Here is a 24,719-nt window from a genome sequence, read left to right on the forward strand (position 1 = left end):
CCTATAAACAAAACAAAAACCCTTTTATTTAAATCACTGCCAATGCCAATCCTTCTCTTCACATGGCAAATATTTTTTGTTGTTAAAGTAAATAATTACCTGTATTGGTGTTCCAGAAAGAATAATCCTATAATTAGCAGTCAGTTGTTTTACTGCTTTTGATAATTTTGTTTTTCCATTTTTGATGACATGGCCTTCATCAAGAATACAGTAGTTAAATTTAATATTTCTGAGGGAGAATACACAAAAAAATTTTAGCATGGAGAGAGAAACCAAGATGGCGGCATAGGTAAGCACCTAAACTGCTGCCTCGCACAACAATTTCAAAACTACAACTAAAAGACAGAACGGACACCATAGGAAAGCTGGCTGAGTGGAAATTCTACAACTAGAAGGAAAGAGAGAAGCTCACAGAGAATTGGAGGTACGGCAAAGGGTCTTTGTGCGCACAGAGAGGAAGGGTGGCTGAGAGCCTGGCTGACTTTCTCTGGCGGGAGGGGGAAAGAAGCCCCCGACGGCACTGAACCCCAGTTCTGGGCGAAACCCTGTGGACCAAGGCTCATACAGGGGGAGTCTGGACTGTCAGACAGAAAGGCACCCGGAGACTCGGAGACCCGGGGGAGCCCCGGCGGGCAGGGGTCTGGAGGCGCGCACGCCAGTGTGCACAAAAGCTGCAGAGGTTGCCACAGGCTTTCCCTAGCAGAAGGGAGTCGGAAGCTCCTGACTGCACTGAACCCCAGTTTCAGGTGAGCTCCTGGGGACCCACGCTCTTAGGGAGGGGAATCTGGACTCTCGGGCGGAGGCTCGGGAGCTGGGGAAGGCAGAGGTCTGGAGGCGCGCGCACCAGTGCGCACAAAGATTGCGGAGCTTGCCGCCCTAACCGGTTTGGCTCAGTCGATAGAGCGTCGGCCTGCGGACTGAAAGGTCCCGGGTTCGATTCCAGTCATGGGCATGTACCTTGGTTGCGGGCACATCCCCAGTGGGGGGTGTGCAGAAGGCAGCTGATCAATGTTTCTCTCTCATCGATGTTTCTAACTATCTCCTCTCCCTTCCTCTCTGTAAAAAATCAATAAAATATATAAGAAAAAAAAAAAAAAGATTGCGGAACTTGCCACAGGCTTTCCCTAGCAGAAGGGAGTCAGAAGCTCCTGCCTGCACTGAGCCCCAGTTCCAGGCGAGCTCCTGGGGACCCACGCTCTTGCGGGGGGGGAATCTGGACTCTCGGGCGGAGACTCGGGAGCCAGGGAACGCAGAGGTCTGAAGGCTCGCGCGCGCACGGGAAAGGCTGTCGGGAAGCCAAGACTGTCTGCTCCGCCCTGAGACTCCACCCCATCCAAGCTGAGCACAGAGGCTTTTCCAATTTGGCAAGTCTAATCCTATAAGGCTGTCTCCAGCACCGAACTTCTCCCAGCGTAGACACAGCTGATCCTCACAGCCAACTGGCCTGGAGGTCAATTCCTCCCAGTGATACCAACAACAATCAAGACTTAATTACAACAAGGCTGTACACACAGTCCACAAAGGGGTGCACCAAGAGTGTCCACCTCAGGTTAACTGGGGAGGCAGACCCACTGGGCCATATAGGAAACCTAGCACACAAACCTACCCTACCAACTCAGGAAAGCAGTGAAAATGTGGCATCAAAGAAACAGATCACAAACGAAAGAAATGGAGGAAAGCAAATGACTGGATATAGAATTCAAAACCACGGTTATAAGGCTTTTCAAGAATATCCTAGAAAAGGCCGATAAATATAACGAGACCCTCGGAGATATGAAAAAGAACCAACTAGAAATTAAACATACACTGACTGAAATAAAAAATATTATACAGAGACCCAACAACAGACTAGAGGAACACAAGAATCAAGTCAAAGAATTGAAATACAAAGAAGCAAAAAAACACTCAACTGAAAAAGCAAAAAGAAAAAAAAATCCAAAAAGTTGAAGATAGTGTAAGAAGCCTCTGGGACAACTTCAAGCGTACCAACATCAGAATTATGGGGGTGCCAGAAGAAGAGAGAGAGCAAGATACTGAAAACCTATTTGAAGAAATAATGACTGAAAACTTCCCCCACATGGTGAAAGAAATAGACTTACAAGTCCAGGAAGCATACAGAACCCCAAACAAAAGGAATCCAAAGAGGACCACACCAAGACACATCATAATCAAAATGCCAAGAGCAAAAGACAAAGAAAGAATATTAAAAGCAGCAAGAGGCCGAAACCGGTTTGGCTCAGTGGATAGAGCGTCAGCCTGCGGCCTGAAGGGTCCCGGGTTCGATTCCGGTCAGGGGCATGTACCTTGGTTGCGGGCACATCCCCAGTGGGAGTTGTGCAGGAGGCAGCTGATCGATGTTTCTCTCTCATCGATGTTTCTAGCTCTCTCTCCCTCTCCCTTCCTCTCTGTAAAATATCAATAAAATATATTTAAAAAAAAAAAAAAAAAGCAGCAAGAGAAAAACAGTTAATTACCTACAAGGGAGCACCCATACTACTGTCAGCTGATTTCTCAACAGAAACTATGCAGGCCAGAGGGGAGTGGCAAGAAATTTTCAATGTGATGAATAGCAAGAACCTACAACCAAGATACTCTACCCAGCAAAGCTATCATTCAGAATTGAAGGGCAGATAAAGAGTTTCACAGATAAGAAAAAGCTAAAGGAGTTCATCACCACCAAACCAGTATTATATGAAATGCTGAAAGGTATTCTTAAAGAAGAGGAAGAAGAAAAAAGTAAAGAGAAAAATTATGAACAACAAATACATTATCTATCAACAAGTGAACCTAAAAATCAAGTGAATTAAAAACCTGAGGAACAGAATAATCTGGTGAATATAATAGAATCAGGGGCATAGAAAGGGAGTGGACTGATAATTCTCAGGGGGAAAGGGGTATGGGGGGATTCATGAAGAGACTGGACAAAAATCATACACCTATGGATGAGGACAGTGAGGGGGGAGGTAAAGGCAGAAGGTGGGGTAGGAATTGGGTGGAGGGGAGCTATGGGGGGAAAAAGGAGAAACAATTGTAATAATCTGAATAAAGATTTATTAAAAAAAAAAATTTTAGCATGAAGAGTCTTTGAGGCGAGAAAATACTAAGTTTCTCCAAATTTGATACTAAGTTTTTCTAAATAAATAAATGATTCTTACCTGAAGAAATCTATGTCATTCCTCACAACATCATATGAAGCCACTATCAGATTATGCCTTTTTACTTGATGCTGTAATCTGTATTTAAAAATAAGAATAGGACATGAGGAATCTGCAAAGTTTGTAACACAATTTCAGAGGGGAAAGAAACTATATCATATAAGGTGCTTTCAATCTGTCTAGTAAGACTAACATTCCCTTCTGTTTGCATTTATGATCCTGCTACCAGAAGGCCATTCTTATAAATGGGCCTTATTGCTCTAACTTAGTCTTTTTAGAAAAGAGATGGATACCTGACTCAAATGTGGTGGACATTTTAACTTCACTTGTCAATACCTCTTCCTTGGAGGCACTATTCCTTTACTACTCCATGTTGTGTTGGGGGTTGAGGGGGAGCGATCAATCCTCGTATTCACCAAAGAGATGAAGCACTTGAGTCAGGCTGAGTCACTCACAATATTCGCTGACCACAAAGGGCTGGTTTTGGGGCATGACCAATGGGCCTAAGACTGCCCATGATCATCATACCCACCAACTGTAGACTGAAGCCCAGCACAGAGCAAATATAAGTTATGTATTAGGAGAAAGAGCAAACAAGAGCAATCTAGATATGCCTGAAACAAGAATTCCACTCATGAAATTATCAATTTAGTGAATTAATAAATTTCCTGTTTGCTTAAGCTAGTCTGAGTTTCTATCACTTGTAAATAAATGAATTCTAACTAACAGACACTACAGTAAATTTTTTTAAGAGTACAAGCTGTTGAGATGCCTGTTTTCAAATCTCTTATTTAACTGAGTGACCTTGGACCTAGGCCCCATGCCTTAGACTCATCTGCAAATTAGGAACAAGAGAAGCCACACCTCATAGGGTGACTGTGAGAATACACAATTTTACATAAATGTGAAACTGTTTAGAACAGTGCCTGGCCAGTAAATGCTCAATATATGTTACCTATTAATAACACAGAAGGAGCAGGGTATCTATGGACTAATCAGCAACCTATGACTATCCAAGCTTTTTGAAAAATGAACTAAAATCAATGAGATTCCTCTCTTTAAAATTTGTATTTAGGGACATTAAGGGATATACTAGTGAACAGAGAGAAGGTAAAGCTAATAGAACTCTAGTGTTGCTATGGTATCAGGACAGCTAAAGCAGTCATTTTGGACCAAAAGCACTTTTGGGGAGAGGGAAAAGGGGAGAGGGAACTCTTAGGGAAAGTGGGTAGCTTATGACACTTAAGTGCTATGATCACAGGCTTCCAAGAAGGGCACAGAGAATGGCTTTGGTTCCTGATAGTTTTCTAGCTCCAATACTTAGAAAGCCCAACTGATTGTTGAACAAATCAAGAACAGCCCAAGTCCTTGATTTTTTTTTCAAGAATTTAAATTTTGCCCGGCCAGTGTGGCTCAGTAGTTGAGCATTGACCAGATATCATGGTTCAAATCCTGATCAGGGCATATGCCCTGGTTGCAGGCTCAACTCCCAGTAGGGGGCATGCAGGAGGCAGCCCATCAATTAGTCTCTCTCATCATTGATGTTTCTATCTCTCCTTCCTTCCTCCTTCCTCTCTGAAATCAATGTGTGTATATATCTATATCTATCCTATATAATAGAGGTAATATGCAAATTGACCATCATGCCCTTGCACAAGATGGCCGCCCTCATGTGGTCACAAGATGGCTGGCAGGGGAGAGCAGTTGGGGGCCACCGGGCTGGCAGGGGAGGGCAGTTGGGGGCAATCGGGCCAGCAGGGGAGCAGTTAGGCATCAATCAGGCTGGCAGGGGAGTGGTTAGGGGGTGATCAGGCTGGCAGGCAGAAGCAGTTAGGGGCAATCAGGCAGGCTAGCAGTTGGGAGCCAGCAGTCCTGGATTATGAGAGAGATGTCCGACTGCCCGTTTAGGCCCAATCCTACCGGTGGGATTGGGCCTAAACGGGCAGTCGGACATCCCTTGAGGGGTCCCAGATTGGAGAAGGTACAGGCTTGGCTGAGGGACACATACCCCCACCCCCTGTGCACGAATTTCGTGCACCGGGCCTCTAGTATATAATAATAGCGTAATATGCTAATTAGACCGAGAGGCTGAACGACCTTCCTGACGAAGCCACGGCAGCGGGGGCCGAGGCAGAGGTGGTTGGGGCGATGAGGCAGGCAGGCGAGTAGTTGGAGGCGATGAGGCAGGCAGGCAAGTGGTTGAGGGTGACCAGGCAGGCAGGCAGAGTGGTTAGGGGCGATGAGGCAGGCAGGCAGAGTGGTTAGGAGCCAGCGGTCTTGGATTGCGAGAGGGATGTCCGACTGCCGGTTTAGGCCCGATCCCTGTGGGATTCGGGCCTAAACCGGCAGTCAGACATCCTCCGAGGGGTCCCGGATTGTGAGAGGGTGCAGGCCAAGCCAAGGGATGCCCACCCCCCCGCACTAATTTCGTGCACTGGGCCTCTAGTATATACTATATATAAAACAAAGAACATTCAATATTATTTTGTGTTAGTTTCAGGTGAAAGCATAGTGGTTAGACAATCATATACTTTACAAAGTGTTCCCACAATATTTCCAGTACCCATCTGGCACACTAGTATATACTATATATAAAACAAAGAACATTCAATATTATTTTGTGTTAGTTTCAGGTGAAAGCATAGTGGTTAGACAATCATATACTTTACAGAGTGTTCCCACAATATTTCCAGTACCCATCTGGCACAATAGTTATTACAATACTAGTGGGATCAGGCCTAAACCGGCAGTCGGACATCCCTCTCGCAATATGGGACCGCTGGCTCCTAACCGCTCACCTGCCTGCCTGCCTGATCGCCCCTAACTGCCCTCCCCTGCTGGCCAATTTGGTTCTGAATGGTCGGTTTCTATGCCAGTCAGCGTCAAAAGCTCTGCCTCCTAGGCAGCCATTGGCTCACAGTTCACCCGGATTTGGTTCTAATTGGTCAGTTTCTATGCCAGTCAGCGCCAAAAGCTCCGCCTCCTAGGCAGCCATTGGGTCCTCACAGTTCACCTGGATTTGGTTCTGATTGGTCAGTTTCTATGCCAGTCAACATCTCCGGGCCTATCTCTGGGCCTGATCAGAGAGGCGGGGCTGATTAGCAGCCCCTGTGGAGGCCCGGAGAGAAACAGAGGTGCAGCTTCTGGTGAAGCCCGGAGAGAAAGAGAGAGGCAACGGCTGATCAACAGCTGCCACGGAGGCTGCGGATCAGACCCTGCCTCTCTCTCTGAGCCTCTCTCCGGGCCTGATCTGCAGCCCCCTGGGCAGTCAGTGCTGGGTTGCTGGGCCCGAACTGGCGGCAGTCAGTGCTGGGTCGCCACAGCAACCCAGCACTGACTGCAGAACTGACTTCCGGTGTTTGGTCAAGCCTTGGTCATTTTGGACATTATGGACCCTGGGCTTTTATATATTAGAATTATTAATTATATTCATAATGCTATACTTTACATCCCTGTGAGTATTTTGTACTACCACCAATTTGTACTACTCAATTCCTTCACCTTTTCACTCATTCCCCCAACTGTCCTCTGGCAACCATCAGTCAGTCTGTTCTCTGTGTCTTTGAGTCTGTTTCAATTTTGTTTGTTCATTCATTTTGTTCTTTAGATTCCACATATAAGTGAGTCATATGGTATTTGTCTTTCTCTGATTGACTTGTTTCACTCAGTATGATACTCTCTAGCTCTATCCATGCTGTCACAAGTGGTAAAATTTCATTTGTTTTTATGGCTGAGTAATATTCCATTGTGTGTATGTGCCACAACTTTTTTACCCACTGTCTATTGATGGCCACTTGGCTATTGTAAATAACAATGAACATAGGGGTGGCATATATTCTTTTGAATTCGTGTTTTTGGCAAAGTCCTTGAATTTTGATAAGAGAAATTATCTTTAAAATGTATGTATACTTACCTTTCTTAAATAAATTTATATGTCTGATAACAAAAAAAGCTAACTAAATTCACCCGCAATAAATTTTATTCTTCCAAACTACTTAGAGCAAAAGATTTAACAGTTCTTACCTTATTCTTTCAGTAGGAGGTCCAGTATAGTGCAATGGATTGAGATATTCTCTGGAGCAAAATTTACCTACTTCATCCACCCAGTGACCTGTTAATGTTGGTGGACAAACCACCAAGGAAGGAAGTGGCATACATTCTGCCAATTTTGATCTTGCATATTCCTGGGCCCTTTACAACAACAAAACAATTAATTAACCACCTTGTTTATATTTCTCAGCATCTGGAAGCCTTCTTTCAAAATAATATTTTAAATTACCTGTGACAATGATCTCCTGCTAGAATGCAAATGGACTGTAAAGTTTTTCCTAAACCCATGTCATCACATAGAATTCCATGAAGTTTATACTTATTAAGAAATGCTAACCAGTTCACACCATCCTGAAATGTTGAAAGAGAAAAATTATAACTTTAAATAAATCATAAATAGCATTTTTTCAGGGATAAAAGAAATAAATGGGTGTAAGACACCAACCACAATATTTTACTAAATGAATTTTAAAAACTCTTTGAGGTACATTTGAAAGGAATAGTCACTATTTATATTTATAAGATAACTATAAAACTTTACCTGCTGATATTTTCTGAGTTCAGCATTGATTGGTACTGGAATTTTGTAATTTTCCAACTTCTTCCCGTCTAACAATTGCTCCAAAAAGTGTCGTTCCTTGGCTTTCAATTGGATTAATTCTTCTGACATATTTGGAGGGTCTGGAATGCCTGCCTAAAATGGTTTTTTAAGTGTATTAAAACTATTTACTCATAATTAATTTTTTATCTTTAAATTATAAAATACTTGTAATTTTAAGTTTTATTAAAATATAAATGCAGAGAAAAAATTAATTCAAAAGTAGTATAATTTTAAAGACTGGAAAACAAACAGTTTAAAGAATATGACATGTATTAAAATGCTACAATGAGACTACTAAATAAACACATTTGAGGTATTCTAAAAAACACACGTACAACTTAATTTTTCCCACACCATGCATTACTTAAAAAGGCAAAGTTGTATAGCTTATTTTAAGTGAAATGCTGTTACTAGAGCTTCTCAATTTTAGTGTTATGATGTCGCAGGATATTATTGGTTCTCAAAATGTGGGCTGCTGACTCCTCCTCAGGATCCTCAAGACCTTTTCAAAGGGTCACTGAGGTCAAAACTATCCTATCTAATGAAAGGCGAATATGCAAATAGACCAAATGGCGGAACAACCAAACAACCAGTTGCTATGACGTGTGCTGATCACCAGGGGGCGTGCGCGGAACATGGCAGGCGTCAGCCGCGGAGGGATGGTGGAGCAGGTGCGCAGGGGTGCCAGACCAAGGCAGGGTGCCCGTCACTGTCATCGGGGCAAGCCTCTGGTGGTTACTGAAAATTCTTTGCTCCTGTGTGCCGCAGTCCCGCCGAGCGCTTGCACCTGCTGCCAGTGCTGGCCCTGTTCGCACCCGCTGCTGGTGCTAGAGTCTCTGCTTGCACCCATTGCCAGCGTCTGCCGCCAGCCCCAATCACTCAGTGCCATCAGCGGGTGTGAGTGGTGGCTGCTGGCCCTGATCACCCCGAGGGCTTCCCCACCTCCCCCTGCTCCTAAGGGGCGATCGAGACAGCAGCTGCCACTTGCACCCACTGACAGCGCTGGCCCCAATCACTCCGCACCTTCAATGGGTGAGAGCGGGGCCGGCGCTATCAGTGTGTGTGAGTGGTGGTGGCGGGGGCAGGGCTGCTGGCAGACACGGGATTGGGGACTACAGCAGGAGGGGCTGGGTGGGGGCGCGGAGGATCGGCCGAGACCCGCCCCTGTGTCTACTGCAGCCTCATGGCCCACAGTTCCTTTCAAGGTGTACGAATTCATGCACTGGGCCCCTAGTTTCATAATAGAAGTTATCGTTTGCTTTTACCACCGTATTGACATTTGCACTGATGACGCAAAAGTAATATGGGTAAAACTTCTTGTCCACCAGAAAGAATCATGGCAATTGCACCAAATATATCAGTAGTCACTGTATTCCTCACAGCCATGCACCAGCATTTTTTTTAAAAGCTGGTTTCATTTCAGAATGTCTTTTAAAGTAGTAACCATAATCTTATTAAACTCAACCATGAATGCACATCTTTTTAACATTTTATGCAATGAGATGTAAAGTATACATAAAACACTTTGCACTATATGTTGAGGAAAAGCACTTGTGAGATTGCTTAAATTATGATCTGACCTAGTGATTTTTCATAGAACATTTTACTTGACTGGATGGATAAACTAGTTATTCTGACTTGGAGATTTGGCTGACATTTTCTCAAAAATAAAATTTCACTTCCAAGAAAACAACTGACATAACTTGTTGCCAATGACAAAATAATCTTTCAGGAAAAACTTAGCACTGTGAACTTGGCAACTTCCCAATACTAAAAAGGAATTTTCTTCTTCTTCTTTTTTTTAATATATTTTCATGTTTTTACAGAGAGGAAGGGAGAGGGATAGAAAGTTAGAAACATCGATGAGAGAGAGAAACATCGATCAGCTGCCTCCTGCACACTCCCCACTGGGGGATGTGCCCGCAACAAAGGTACATGCCCTTGACCAGAATCAAACCTGGAACCCTTCAGATCGCAGGCCAACACTCCATCCACTGAGCCAAACCGGTCAGGGCTAAAAAGGAATTTTCTGTTGGTGATATTAATTAATTTGATTTTTTTGCTACAGTATGGTGAAATGTATCAACTGTTAAAAATTTTACTGGCCAGGTAGTTCAATTGGTTGGAGTGTTGTCCCATTACACCAAGGTTGCAGGTTTGATGGCTGGCCAGGGCACATGCAAGAAATGAGTGCATAAATAAGTGGAATAACAAATCGATGTTTCTTTCACAACTTTCTCTCTCAAATCAATTTTTAAAAGTTTTTTTTTTTTAATGCAACTCAGTGAACCAATATTTTCCCAATGATCTATGCATAACGTTACAAAACACATATGGGTAAAAGATCTAGTCAAAAGTGTAAGATTAACCAATTACTTTTTTAAAAAATATATTTTTTTATTGATTTCAGAGAGAAAGGGAGAGAGAGATAGAAACATCAATGATGAGATAGAATCATTGATTGGCTGCCTCCCACACACCCCATACTGGGGAGGATCTAGCCCACAACCCAGTCATGTGCCCCTGGCCAGAATCGAACCTGGGACCCTTTAGTCTGCAGGCCGATGCTCTATCCACTGAGCCAACCGGCTAGTGCTAACCAATTACTTTTAAAGTAATGTAATTTACACATTCATTAGCAGAATGTTAGATTCTACATTGAAAACAAATTTAACAAGCTTTCTCTTTTTAAATTTTGATATGCTATCAGATAAAAGAATACCCATAATTATTTGAAAAGGCTGTCAAGATACTACTAACTTTTCCAACTACCTATCTCTGTGAGGCTAACCTTTCTTCATCTACCTCAACCCAAAGAACATGTTGCAAGAGACTGAATGCCTAAGGAAATAGAAGAATCCAGCTACCTACACTACTAGTTCAGGCATAAAAGAGATTTGTTAAAATGTCAAACAATGTACTTTTACTAACTTTTTGTTTGGGAAATAGTTATTTTTCATTAAAAATGTTACATAAGGGAACATCTAATGGATTATTTAAATTCATTAATAAATCCTTTCACATTACAGAAAATATGATAAAAGCTCTTTGGAGGTCTTCAATATTTTAGAGTATAAAGAGATCCTCAGACCAAAAAATTTGAGAACTACTGCCCTATGCTGTCTCTAAAGTTTAAAAAATTTAAAACTTTGGAAACAGAATTATAATTAAATTCAATTAAAATATATATGTACACTGAGTATTAAAAATGACTGCATGGTACATTTACAAAAGGTTTCAAAATTAACTTTAGTAAGATAGAAACTAACATTTTAGCACATCTAATACCATAATGATATTAATAAAAATGAGGCCTTTCTGCACAGTACTTTACAAAGATGTAACAAAATCTTCATTTATCCTCATGGAATCTACACTAATAAAAGAGAAACATGCAAACTGACCGTACCTCCACTATGCCCACAAGTCACGCCCACCAGCCAATCAGGAGTGAGTATGCAAATTAACCCAACCAAGATGGCTGAGGCCATGGAGTGAGCAGGAGGCTTGGGTTTCCCAGCAATGGAGGAAGCCAAGCTTCCCGCCCACTCTGGCTGGCCCTGGCCTCCGCTCAAAGCTACAAAGTTTCAATTATAGAAGATAAATAAATCCCAACAAAAATGGCGGCAGTGACACAGCTGGAGAGAGCAGGAGGCTTGGGTTGCTCCTGGCAATGGAGGAAGCCAAGCTTCCTGGCCGGCCCTGGCCTCCGCTCAAGGCTACAAAGTTTCAATTACAGAAGATAAATAAATCCCTGATACCAGCCGAAACCGGTTTGGCTCAGTGGATAGAGCGTCAGCCTGCGGACTGAAGGGTCCCGGGTTTGATTCCGGTCAAGGGCATGTACCTTGGTTGCGGGCACATCTCCAGTGGGAGGTGTGCAGGAGGCAGCTGATCAATGTTTCTCTCTCATCAATGTTTCTAACTCTCTATCCCTCTCCCTTCCTCTCTGTAAAAAATCAATAAAATATATTAAAAAAAAAAAAAAAATCCCTGATACCAGGGCCTCTGCTTGGGTCACAGGGGAGTGTGGCTGGCCTGCAAACCACCACAGGCCCTCGCCCAGGTCACCCCACGCCCCAAAGGAACCCACCCCCACACTGATCCGGGACACCCTTCAGGGCAAACCAGCCGGCCCCCACCCATGCACCAGGCTTCTATCCTAATAAAAAAGTAATATGCAAATTGACTGTCACTCTAACACACAAGATGGCTGCCACAAGATGGCCAGCAGGGGAGGGCAGCTGGGAGGGACCAGGCCTGCAAGGGATGGCAGTTGTGGGTGATCAAGCCTGCAGGTGAGGGCAGTTGGGGGTAACCAGGACGGTAGGGGAGGGCAGTTAGGGGTGACCAGGCCTGCGGGGGAGGGCAGTTAGGGGCAATCAGGCTGGCAGGGAGCAGTTAGGCATCAATCAGGCTGGCAGGGGAGTGGTTAGGGGGTGATCAGGCTGGCAGGCAGAAGCAGTTAGGGGCAATCAGGAAGGTGAGCAGTTGGGAGCCAGCAGTCCTGGATTGTGAGAGGGATGTCTGACTACCGGATCGGGCCTAAACAGGCAGTCGGACATCCCTTGAAGGGTTCCAGATTGGAGAGGGTGCAGGCTGGGCTGAGGGACACATACCCCCAACCCCCGTGCACGAATTTCATGCACCGGGCCTCTAGTTTTTAATAAATGACATATAACGAGATCCTTTTCTTAACAATGAAACCCTAAGTCCAAGAGTCACAAATATTGTTTAGTCCCAGGAACCCTTTCTGTGAATATCTTCTTCACTCCAATTCCTATTAAATCAACAAGTTACTAATAGTGCAGGGAATTAGAATTGGTAGTTGATATTCCCTGAATCTTTGATAGTACACGTTTTAGAAAAGTACATGATTCTTCCTATGATGATTTAATAGGAGAAATCAAGATCAAGTGGAACAGCAATGAATCTGCATGACATTCCTGTTTCTATTGCTATGCTTTCAAGCTCACAAATCTTTTCTTATGCAGTATCCAAACTGCTATTAATCGCCTCCAGTGTGTTTTTATAGTCATGCATCATGGTTAACAACAGGGATAATGGGCTCTCTCTGACACTGAACTGATGGAACTAGTTGTAATTATATTTTTCATCTCACAAGGTTCAATTTAGGTTGTTCTCTTATCTTCCATTTTGCTCATTATACTCATACTGCCTTCTTGAACAAATGGAGTGTATTTTAATGTTCTTGTCTACTAATTATATTATATGGGCCATTTCAGAACCTGTTTCTATTGACTGACTTCTCTCCTGGTTATTGGAAATATTATATGCCTGGTAATTTTTTCATGGATGTTTAACATCGTAATTATGTTGTCAGGTGCTAGATTGTTTTTCTTTAAATTTTTTTTCCTGGAATGTACGTAAGTTGCTTGAAATCAATTTGATCCTCCTCAAACTTTTTAAACAGGGGGCCAGTTCACTGCCCTCAGACCGTTGGAGGGCCGGACTATAGTTTAAAAAAAACAACTATGAACAAATTCCTATGCGCACTGCGGGCCTGGGACGAGTCGGCTGCTAAGCAGAACAGGCAGCGGCACCCGGCGGGCTGGATAAATGTCCTCGGCGGGCCGCATGTGGCCCGCGGGCCGTAGTTTGAGGACTCCTATTTTAAGGCATGCTTTTAAACTTTGTTAAGGTGGGTCCAAGTTAGCCTTTTGTCAAGGGCTAATTTGGTCCCACTACTCAGGTAATATACTTCTAAGGACCATACTTGATGCTCAGTATGGTAGAAGGCTTCTGACTCAGCTTGTTGGGCACACAAACTATTCCTGGCCCTGTGTAAGCTCTGGAAATTATTCCACATACTCCTTTCTATGACATTTCCCCCCAGTCTCAAACATATATTCTCATATATGTTTGAATGTGAATTTGAATGCAGTATGCTAGAATGCATATGCCCAGATGAATAATCAGTCTTGTGGGGACCTCTGGAGCTTCTATCTATGAAGCTACTTCCTGTTGGGTACTCTGTCTTGCAAAATCTCACCATCTTGTCCTCCCTTCGCTCTGAACTCTGACTCTTCAACTTAGCAAAAGCACTAGGCTCTTCATGTTTCCCTTCTTTCATAAATCACTATTCTGTGCTGCCTGTTGTTCAACATCTGAAAACCACTGTTTCATTTTGTGTGGTTTTCTGGTTCAAGTAGGAGGATAAATCTGGTCCCTGTTTTTCTATTACGACTGGAAGCAAAATATGCATCACATTTTTGTAATTTTCACATCAAAGGGAACCTTACTTCTCTCATTTCTAAAGTCAAAAATCTCTTTTCTTTGCCAATGTTATCAAGTACTATTTTTTTAACATGTTTATATCCTTTATAACCTCATAGTGGATCTGGGCTCTGATTTGGGGGCACTTCCATTCTAATTCACATTTAAACAGCTATTAAACTGATTTTCCCAAGACACTGCTTTCCGCTGTTTGACTAATTTTTCTAAAACACTGCTTTTATCATCTACTCCTTTGCTCAAAAAAGACACGATGTTTTCCCATCACTCAGTGATTCCAAAGCTAAAATGGGCCAAGGGGACTAAATATAAGTAATTTAATTTACAGATAAAATGATGCAAAGCCCAAGAATCTAAGGATATGAATAAGACCTAGGAAGTGGGTGATGAAAACAATTCTGGATATAAATATATAAACAAATGTACAGCTTAATAAATTATAAAACACACACTTTTATAACCATTACCCAATTTAAAAAAAAAGAGCCCAGCCAATATCCTAGAAGATCCCGTATGTTCCTTCCAGTGATAATTCCCTTTCCTTTCCCTAAGAGGTAGTCACTTTATTAACTTTCATGGCAATTTTCTTACTTTTCCTTATACCTTTATCATCTAAAGTATGCATCCCACATACTTTTGCCTATTTTTGAACTTCATTACAAAAATGGAATCTTATGTAAAAGGATTCATTAATATTGTAGTATGCATCTGTACTGTTCATTCTTATTGTAGTATAATAATCTAGTTAACAGTCTACTGATGATGAACATTTGAGCAGTTAAAGACTATAAATAATCCTATATAATAGAAGGCTAATATGCAAATCAACCAAACGGCAGAACAACCAGTCGCTATGACACGCACTGACCACCAGGGGGCAGACGCTCAATGCAGGATCTGCCCCCTGGTGGTCAGTGTGCTCCCACAGGGGGAGCGCTGCTCAGCCAGAAGCTGGGGTCACGGCTGGTGAGCGCAGTGGCGGTGGCAGGAGCCTCTCAGACATCCCCCAAGGGCTCCTGGACTGTAAGAGGGCTCAGGCCAGGCCGAGGGATGCCCCCAGAGTGCACAAATTTTGTGCACCTGGCCTCTAGTGCTATAATACTAGTAAATGTTCTTGAAGATGTGCCTTGGTATATGTCTATAAATTTTTCTAGGGTATATATCAAGGATGGTTTTCTTGGGTCACTGGGATGGGAATCTTCAATTTTACCAGATCTAGCCAAACTTTTTTTCAAAGAAAGAGGGTATCAAACTTATGCTCATACTTTGCTGGTAGACATGTAAAATGGTACAGTTACTTTGGAAAATGGTTTGGCAGTTTCTTAAAAAAAGAACTGACCCAGTAATTCCATTCCTAGATAACAATCTATTCAAAAGAAATGAAAGCACACATCCACAAAAAGACTTCTAAGTGCAAGTTCATAGTATTACTTGTAACAGCCAAAAGCTGGTAATAATTCAGCTGTCTATCAACTTCGGAATGGAAAAGAAACGGTGATATGTCCATACAATGGAGTACTATTCAACCATAAAAAGGAAGCATTTATACATAGACAATATATAGAACAACGCTGACATCCAGTTGTTCTGTTACACCTGATTAAGTTATTAAGGAAATTTCCAAATGGTTCTGAGGTAGCTGTTTTCACAAACTGAAGTACTGATACATACTATAACATGGATGAACTGCATACCTACTTATTTCTTGAGTTACAAAAATCCCTCCAAAATATATTAAGGGGCTTGGTAGCAGGGCTCTGGTTCTTCCCTTGCTCCAAGCTGTTATTTCCTGATTGACCACATATATTATTCCATGAATATACTCCAAATTTCTCCAATATCAGTTTCTCCATACTCCCACAGACTTCAATTGCTTTACATTTTCAATTACCATCTCTCAAATTTACTTTTCATGTAAACTTCAGCATAGAATCTTTACATGGATGTTATAGGGATACTTAGAAATAATTCTATTTTTAGAACAGCATTAATGAATTAGTCTTTTAGGAACCATCGTTTTACTTAAAACTCTTGTTTTAAAAAGTTACCCATTAAAGTATAAATTTCTTAATACTTATAACAAACATATTCAACATTATTTTTTAAAACTTGACAAATTCTTTAAGTCTATAAACCAAGTGTCTTCTACTTACCTCAAGTGGCATGAGTCTAATTAGTGTTGCAAAGCACTGCGTAGCCATGAATCTTACACTGTCTGTCTGATCGCTCATTCTTCCCAACACAGGCACAACTAAAAGGACAATATATGGAACAATACCGACATCCAGTTGTTCCATTACACCTGGGTAAGTTATTAAGGAAATTTCCAAATGGTTCTTAAATGTTTTTGCAAACAAACGGATACAACAAGATTGTAACTTCTAAGACAGTTCCTCATTTTCTCATCTGTGTTTTGAGGGACTAGAGCCAGCCTTGGGCAAACTACGGCCCGCGGGCTGGATCCGGCTGTTCTATCCGGTTCTCTTGCTCTCCTCTCCGCTCCTTTACTTTGAATTTATATTAGTTCACACAAACACTCCATCCATGCTTTTGTTCCGGCCCTCCGGTCCAGTTTAAGAACCCATTGTGGCCCTCGAGTCAAAAAGTTTGCCCACCCCTGGACTAGACTGTCCCTCAAGGTCTATGATTCACTTATAACAGCATTTGCACACTGTTGCTCTTTGTAAACATTATGTAATTTTCTCATGATTAAGTATATAAAATCATGTTTCCATCTGAGGTTGGCTGGAGAAAGTTTTACTAATAAGATTTTTTCATTCATATACTAGTAAGTTTCTAGACTTCCAATACCAAAATAAAGTGAGTTACATTACAAGCAGGGAGCACAACGCTCAATGATTAATTCTAAACTTCCCATCAAGATTTTGACAATCATAAACTGGACATAACAGGCCCAGTAAGTTTAGTTCCCCTGCAATATTCAGCATTTCTGAACCTGACTTTCTACTGATTTGATCTCCATTCATCTTTCTTGCTCTTAGAAATATCAGGTACTTCAAGTTAAATAATAATCATTAGATGCTATATCCTTTTAGCAAAGAGCTTTGCCTGTATATTCCCAGTAATTTAGAACATGTAGTCATATTCTACCCAAGTAATGAACTAACTCTGGCAACAAAATGTTTTATAATATAAGAAGTACCTTATTAATATCTGATTAATATTAATGAAGTATTAATTATAAACCAAATAAATATATAGTTCATAAAGTACATAAAATTATTTTTGCCTATTGAAAAGATCTCCTAAAATAGCAATTCTTAAAACTTTCTGTGTAACTATTTTCACAATAAAATGTAAATATATTTTTAATGTATTTATACTATAATAAAAATTCTTCAAAATAAAATGTAAAAAGGTAGTTTTCTTTTTGGAACAAATTTACTTGAATAAATCAATTTTATTTTAGTCATCCTTAAATAAAATGAATATAATTGCTGAACATTTTGTAAAAATAAAAAAGGATACAGGCAAGTGCTTCAATTGCACCCTCTTGCTTGATATTGTCATCAATTGCTCCCAGCCATGGAAGAACTTTCTCCAAAAAAATATTCATTGTTTCCATGGTAGCGATTTTGCTCATGATTCCTACACAACGAGCAGCCATGTGTCTCACTGCAGTGCTGGGGTACTGAAGGCACATATAGAGATGAGGCAAATGCTGTACCAACTAAAAAAAATTTTAAGACAATCAGAATACTCATTAGGGAATGTACTGTTTAAAATCCTATCTAATAAAAAGAGTAATATGCAAGTTGACCATCACTCCAACACAAAAGATGGTTGCCCCCATGTGGACACAAGATGGCCACCACAAGATGGCCAGCAGGGGAGGGCAGTTGGGAGGAACCAGGGATGCAAGGGAGGGCAGGTGGGGGTGATCAAGCCTGCAGGGGAGGGCAGTTAGGGGTGACCAGGCCGGCAGAGAAGGGAAGTTGGGGCGACTGGGCCTGCAGGGAAGGGCAGTTAGGGGGGACAAGGCCTGCAGGGGAGAGCAGTTGGGGGGACCAGGCCTGCAGGGGAGGGCAGTTGGAGGGGACCAGGCCTGCAGGGGAGGGCAGTTGGGGGGACCAGGCCTGCAGGGGAGGGCAGTTAGGGGTGACCAAGCCTGCAGGGGAGGGCAGGTGGGGGTGATCAGGCTGGCAGGGGTGGTTAGGGGGTGATCAGACTGGCAAGCAGAAGCAGTTAGGGGCAATCAGGAAGGCAGGCAGGTGAGCAGTTGGGAGCCAGCAGTCCTGGATTGTGAGAGGGATGTCCGACTGCCCGTTTAGGTCCGATCCTACCGGGATCAGGCCTAAATGGGCAATTGGACATCCCTCGAGGGTCCCAGATTGGAGAGGGTGCAGGGTGGTCTGAGGGACACAACCCCGTGCACGAATTTCATGCATCGGGCCTCTACTATAACTATTAATAGTCCATATTCAAAGGTTATCAAATGCCTAAGTGACTCTAAATCCAAGAATATCAAAACATTACTGTCAAAATATCCTCAATAAAAAACTAATCTAAATCCAAACTAAGGTATAACTCTTTTAGAAATAAAAGATGCAGAACTTCCCTGCTCAATATCTTCTTTTAGGTATCAGGGAACACACAATTCTTTCAAAAATTAACAGAGGAGATACAGAGAGGATCCAAGATGGCAGCGTAGGTAAACACCTAAACTGCTGCCTTGCACAACAATTTCAAAACTACAACTAAAAGACAAAACGTCTATCACCCAGAACCACGGGAAAACTGGCTGAGTGGAAGTTCTACAACTAGAAGGAAAGAACAAACAGCATTGAGAGGTGCACAAGCGCTGAAAAGCTGAGGTACGGGGGCGCGCGAATCGGGCTGGCGACGGGTGACTGGGAGCACTGCTTTTTTCAACCCGAAGGGAGACAAGCTCCCGATTACTCCAAACTCTAGTCTCTGGGGAGATGCGGGGGACCCAAACTCCTACAGGGAGAAGCTGGACTGTCTGCCATGGGGTCGGAAAGTGAGGGTGGCTTGCTTGCAGGGCTGCGCGCAGGAATAATTGTTTACTGTGCTGGGGCGCGGGATGCGGGGACGCGGTAGGAGACCCAGAGCCGGCTAACTGGCAGCCATCGCTGTTTGCCACACCCTAGCCTAGTCATGCCCTGAGACCCCGCCACGCACAATCTACAAACCCACCCAAGCTCCAAGCAGCGGCGTTTGCATATGAATGACCTGCCCTATCACAGCTTAACCTAGCAAACTTGCAGCCCAGGTCAGACAGCTCCAAAACCTCCAAAACCCAAGCAAAGAGGAGAAAACCATAGTTCTCGCTGTAGCGCCTGCTGGGTAGCCTCAGACAGTAGCTGACCTGCACCCCATTGGAGATCCAGAAGCCAGTGTACCTAGTGGTCAGTGTGAGACACCAGATTTCAACTCCTCACATCCATAAGTGACACATTCAAGAGGCAGTCTCAGTGAGCACCAAAGCCCCACTGAAACAAGTCCTGCACCATAAGCGTGTCTCCAGAGCAGCAGCTCTTCCATTATAGACACAGCGGGTCCTCACAGCCAATTGGCCTGGAGGTCAATTTCTCCCAGTGTACCAACAGCAATCAAGGCTTAACTACACCAAGACTTTGCACTCAGCCCACAAAGGGGTGTACCAAAGGCGTCCACCTCAGGTGATTGGGGAGGCTGAGCTACTGGCCCCTATAGGTCACCTACCACAAAAAGCCACTCCATCAACACAAGGAAGCAGCAAAATGCGGAGACAAAGAAACATGTCATGAATGAAAGAAATGGAGGAAAGCAAACTACTAGACTAAGAGTTCAGAACCACATTTATAAGGTTACTCAAGAATCTTCTAAAAACCACTGAGGAACTTAGTGAGACCTTTAAGGGTCTTAATGAAAATGCCAAAAAAATGCAAAAGGACCAGTCAGAAATTAAGCATACACTGTCTGAAATAAAGAATATACAGAAACTCAACTGTAGATCAACGTACCCCAAGAATCAAACCAAAGATCTCAAATATGAGGAAACAAAAAACACCCAACCAGAAAAGCAAAAAGAAAAAAGAATCAAAAAATATGAAGATAGTGCAAGGAGCCTCTGGGACAACTTTAAGCGTACCAACATCCAAATTTTTGGGGTGCCAGAAGGAGAGAGAGAGCAAAATATTGAAAACCTATTAGAAGAAATAATGACAGAAAACTTTCCCCACCTGGTGAAAGAAATAGACTTACAAGTTCAGGAAGCACACAGAACCCCATACAAGAGGAATCCAAAGAGGACCACACCAAGACACATCATAATTAAAATGCCAAGGGCAAAAGACAGAGAATCTTGAAAGCAGCAAGAGAAAAACAGTTAGTTACCTACAAGGGAGCACCCATATGACTGTCAGCTGATTTCTCGGCAGAAACTATGCAGGCCAGAAGGGAGTGGCAAGAAATATTCAAAGTGATGAACAGCGAGAACCTACAACCAAGATTACTCTACCCAGCAAAGCTATCATTCAGAGTTGAAGGTCAGATAAAGAGCTTCACAGACAAGAAAAAGCTAAAGGAGTTCATCACCACCAAACCAGGATTACATGAAATGCTGAAGGGTATTCTTTAAGAAGAGGAAGAAGAAGAAAAAGGTAAAGATAAAAATTATGAACAACAAAATGACATCAAATACATACCTACCAACAAGTGAATCTAAAAATCAAGTGAATAAAAAAATCTGAAGAACAGAATGGACTGGTGAATATAACAGAATCAGGGACATAGAAAGGGAGTGGACTGACAATTCTCAGGGGGTAGGGGGTGTGAGGGGTGCAGGAAGAGATTGGACAAAAATCTTACACCTATGGATGAAGACAGTGGCGGGGGGTAAGGGCATGGGGCGGGGTGGGGAATTAGGTGGAGGAGAGCTATGGGGGATAAAAAAGAGGAACACCTGTAATAATCTGAACAATAAAGATTGAAAAAATAAAAAATTAACAGAGGAGCCCTGGTTCAGTTGGTTGGGTTTCATCCCGTGCAACAAAAGATTTGCTAGTTCGATTCCAGGTCAGGGCACATGCCCAAGTTGCGGGCTCAATTCTTAGTGGGAGTGGTTGCACAGGAGGCATCCGATTGATGTCCTGCTATCACATCAATGTTTCTCTTTCTCCCTCTCCCTTCCTCTCTCTCAAAATATAAAGAAAAAAAATATATATTTTTAAAAATTTAATAGGAGAACACATCAAAAGGTATTTGCAAGATTCTCCTACTGAGGCTGGGAAAATGACACCACACATCACCAGCCCCCTCCAAATCTTGTAGCATTGGCTTAGGTTGAAGCACATACTTTTTATTCACTGGGTTGAGTGATCCTGATTTTGTTCTAAACACCATACTTTGATAAGTGCATTTTCCACTTTAACTTCCTGGCATACCATAGTGTTATGACCACAACAGCAAGACATATGCCATTATTAAATGCATGCTGCACTGAACGCCAGGATTGATGTTGATGAAAGCCAGATGCCTGCTCAACAGACTAGCCTTTAATTTCAGGTGAATGCATGTTGTTGAACATGGAGGGTAAGAGCATATGGATGGATTCTTCACTAATGATAAATCAGCGAAATTTAACAAGTAAAAGAACACACTTTATTACTGTATAAAAGGAAAAAGTTCATTCTTGTCTACTCTCTCTTAGATTCTCCCTTTTCCATTAGCTGTAAGTAGAGAATTGGAGTTAGCACCCTGTAAGTTGCAGAGAGCTTCCTATTGCAGCTATGTGGAAAAAAATAATACTTTCTTCTATGGAAAAGTCAGATAATTAACTCTCTATTTTCCTCCTCCCTCTGTCCCAATATTTTATAAGAAACTGCCACTAATTTCATCTTGTCCAAGGTAACTTCCTTCTACCTTTACACTTATCTTGGGAAAAAGTTTTATTTCCGGTGCTCTTCCTTTCTTAAAACTGTATTATTAAGATGGTAAGAATGAATAGGCTGCAGCTTTTTTTCCTGTTTATACCCAGCTTCTGTGTCATCAGAGACCTATCCCGACTGCCCTGTATTCAAAGGTCCCAGAGTAGATTTCCTATCATTCATGTATCCAACTCTGCTTCAAATCCCAGAAGAGTTGTGCTGTCAATAAGCAAGGAATCTAGATACACCATATAAAAGAAAATGCAATTACTAGGGATGACATCAAATTTCCAGCCATAAGACTTTTATATAAAGCCACTTGTTTTAATGGAAGAAAACTACACTTGCATTAGGTTATTACCAAAGGATGAAGCTCAGAATCCATTGATGCTGATGCCGTTTCAAAAACTTGCAGAGAATTCACCAATTCTTGAGCAGGGCCATCTCCGTTTTCCAGGAGAGACTTTCCATCTATTAAAATATATTGATTTCAGAGAATATCACCTTGTAAGTAATTTTTCAAAATCTAGATCCCACATAAAATTTTAATACCTCCCCAGCTACCATGGGAAAGTTACTTTGCCTTTTTAGTGTGAAATTAAATGCCATGCCTTAATTTAAGTGCTAAGATACACTTAAAGCAACTAAAAAAAGTTTAACATAATGACTGACCCATTTCAAATATCTTTCTAACCATGTAATAGAAAAAATAAAAAGGAAAAAATATACACAATGAAAATAAAATAAATGCTCCTACCAACCTTCCATTTAAAAACTTAACAGCAAGTCTGAGATAAACAGATATAGGCATTTTTATTTTATAAGAATATATGTAATAAATATATACTGACATTTGTCAAAATTACAACTCAGATAAATATGTACACACCAAAATTATTTATGTCGATAGTATTCCTCAATGGACCAACCATAGCATCCCAGAGATGTGGCAATTTCACTGCCATTTCACCACCAAAATGCTTCACTATAGTTGTCAAGGCAAATTCAGCTCCTCTCCGTTGTACCAGGTAAGGTTTCTGGGCCTAAAATTAAACGTTAGTTTTAAACAGAATTTCAGAAAAAAGTATAATGCATTTGTAATTTCATTAAGAGAATGTAAAAGTAACCACCTAAGAATTCAGTGTTATCATTAACCAATTATTGGATATATTTATCATAACTATAAATATTTTTTAATAATTAAATTTACAGTGGCATAAAGTCCAAACTAGATGTCTTACATCCAAAGCAAAATACTTTTTTGGGTTGGGGATAAGGAACAGAAGAATATGTGCTGTTTTCAGAGATAGTCCTATGAGATCTATTTTCTTCTCCCTACCTCAAAGAAACTTATCTGCTAAAGAGAAGATTAGAAGACAAAATGATCTGTCCTTATTAATATTTTAGGGATAGAATAAGAGCATCTATTTAATCTAACCACAAGGTAACTTCTCACCCAGCAATAATTTTATTATAATTAAATACAAAAAACTGTTGCCCCAGAAAGATACATATGTTTTACAAGTTATTTTTTTAAATTGATTTCAGAGAGGAAGGGAAAGGGAGAGATAGAAACATCAATGATGAGAGAGAATCACTCATCAGCTGCCTCCTGCACATCCCCTACTAGAGATTGAGCTAGCAACTCAGGCATATGCCCTTACCAAAAATCGAACCCTGAACTCCTGGTTCACAGGTCGACACTCAACCACTGAGCCATGCAAGCTGGGCACAAGTTATTTTTAAGTGGAAGAACTATACACACCATAGAGGTATAAGCATAAAAATCACAGTAAATTTTTTACTAAAATTATTATTGGAAGAGTGGTATGGAGAGAGAAACCAAGATGGTGGCATAGGTAAACACCTAAACTGCTGCCTCCGCACAACAATTTCAAAACTACAACTAAAAGACAAAACTGACATCATCCAGAACCACAGGAAGGCTGGCTGAGTGGAAATTCTACAACTAGTAGGAAAGAGAAAAGCACACTGAGACTCAGAGGAGCTGCGGAAGGCAGAGGTACCAAGACGCGCACGCACGGAGAGGGCGGGCAACTGAGTACGCGGCTGGCTTTCTCAAGCAGGAGGGAGACAAAAGCTCCCGACTGCACTGAACTCCAGTTCTGGGCGAGACTCTGGGGAGTCAGACTCATACAGGGAGAAACTGGACTGTCTGGCAGCGGGCGGAACTCAAGGGCGGCTTTCTCTCAGAGGTGCTTGCAGCGTTTACCACAGGACACTGAGACACAGGGGCCTATTAGGGCAGGGCTGACGGGAAACCAATGCTGTCTGCTCTGCCCTGAGACTCCACCCCATCCAAGCTGAGCACAGAGGCTTTTGCAAGACTTGTGTCATAAGTGTGTCTCCAGCACAGAAGTTCTCCCAGCGTAGACACAGCTGATCCTCACAGCCAACTGGCCTGGAGGTCAATTCCTCCCAGTGATACCAACAACAATCAAGGCTTAACTACAACAAGACTGTGCACACAGCCCACAAAGGGGTGCACCAAAAGTGTCCACCTCAGGTAACTGGGGAGACTGAGCCACTGGGCCCTATAGGATACCTAGCACACAAAGCCACTCTAGCAACTTAGGGAAGCAGCCAAAATGCGGAGACAAAGAAACAGATCACAAATGAAAGAAATGGAGGAAAGCAAACGACTGGATATGGAGTTCAAAACCACAGTTATAAAGTTTTTCAAGAATTTTCTAGAAAAGGCCGATAAATTTAGCGAGACCCTTGAGGATATGAAAAAGGACCAAC

The 24,719-nt window shown here is 42.1% G+C and overlaps 1 protein-coding gene across 3 annotated transcripts in view; it reads right to left on the reverse strand.

Annotated features, from left to right (window-relative positions):
• The window catches only part of BTAF1 (B-TFIID TATA-box binding protein associated factor 1), a 117,743-nt gene that overhangs the window by 12,331 nt on the left and 80,693 nt on the right, over window positions 1-24,719 (reverse strand). For 2 of the 3 annotated variants that reach the window (XM_080687034.1, XM_080687033.1), the window contains 9 exons: window positions 22,843-22,996; window positions 22,315-22,424; window positions 17,551-17,752; window positions 16,215-16,363; window positions 7,747-7,899; window positions 7,435-7,556; window positions 7,179-7,346; window positions 3,156-3,233; window positions 100-229 (listed from right to left, as the gene is read on the reverse strand). In XM_080687034.1, coding sequence (XP_080543160.1) covers window positions 100-229; window positions 3,156-3,233; window positions 7,179-7,346; window positions 7,435-7,556; window positions 7,747-7,899; window positions 16,215-16,363; window positions 17,551-17,752; window positions 22,315-22,424; window positions 22,843-22,996 — 1,266 coding nt within the window. The remainder of the gene's footprint in view (window positions 1-99; window positions 230-3,155; window positions 3,234-7,178; window positions 7,347-7,434; window positions 7,557-7,746; window positions 7,900-16,214; window positions 16,364-17,550; window positions 17,753-22,314; window positions 22,425-22,842; window positions 22,997-24,719) is intronic. The other variant, XM_080687035.1, reaches the window with a different exon arrangement.

This window comes from Plecotus auritus (assembly GCF_963455305.1).
Source record: "Plecotus auritus genome assembly, chromosome: 9".
In the NCBI taxonomy this organism is placed as follows: Eukaryota; Metazoa; Chordata; class Mammalia; order Chiroptera; family Vespertilionidae; genus Plecotus; species Plecotus auritus.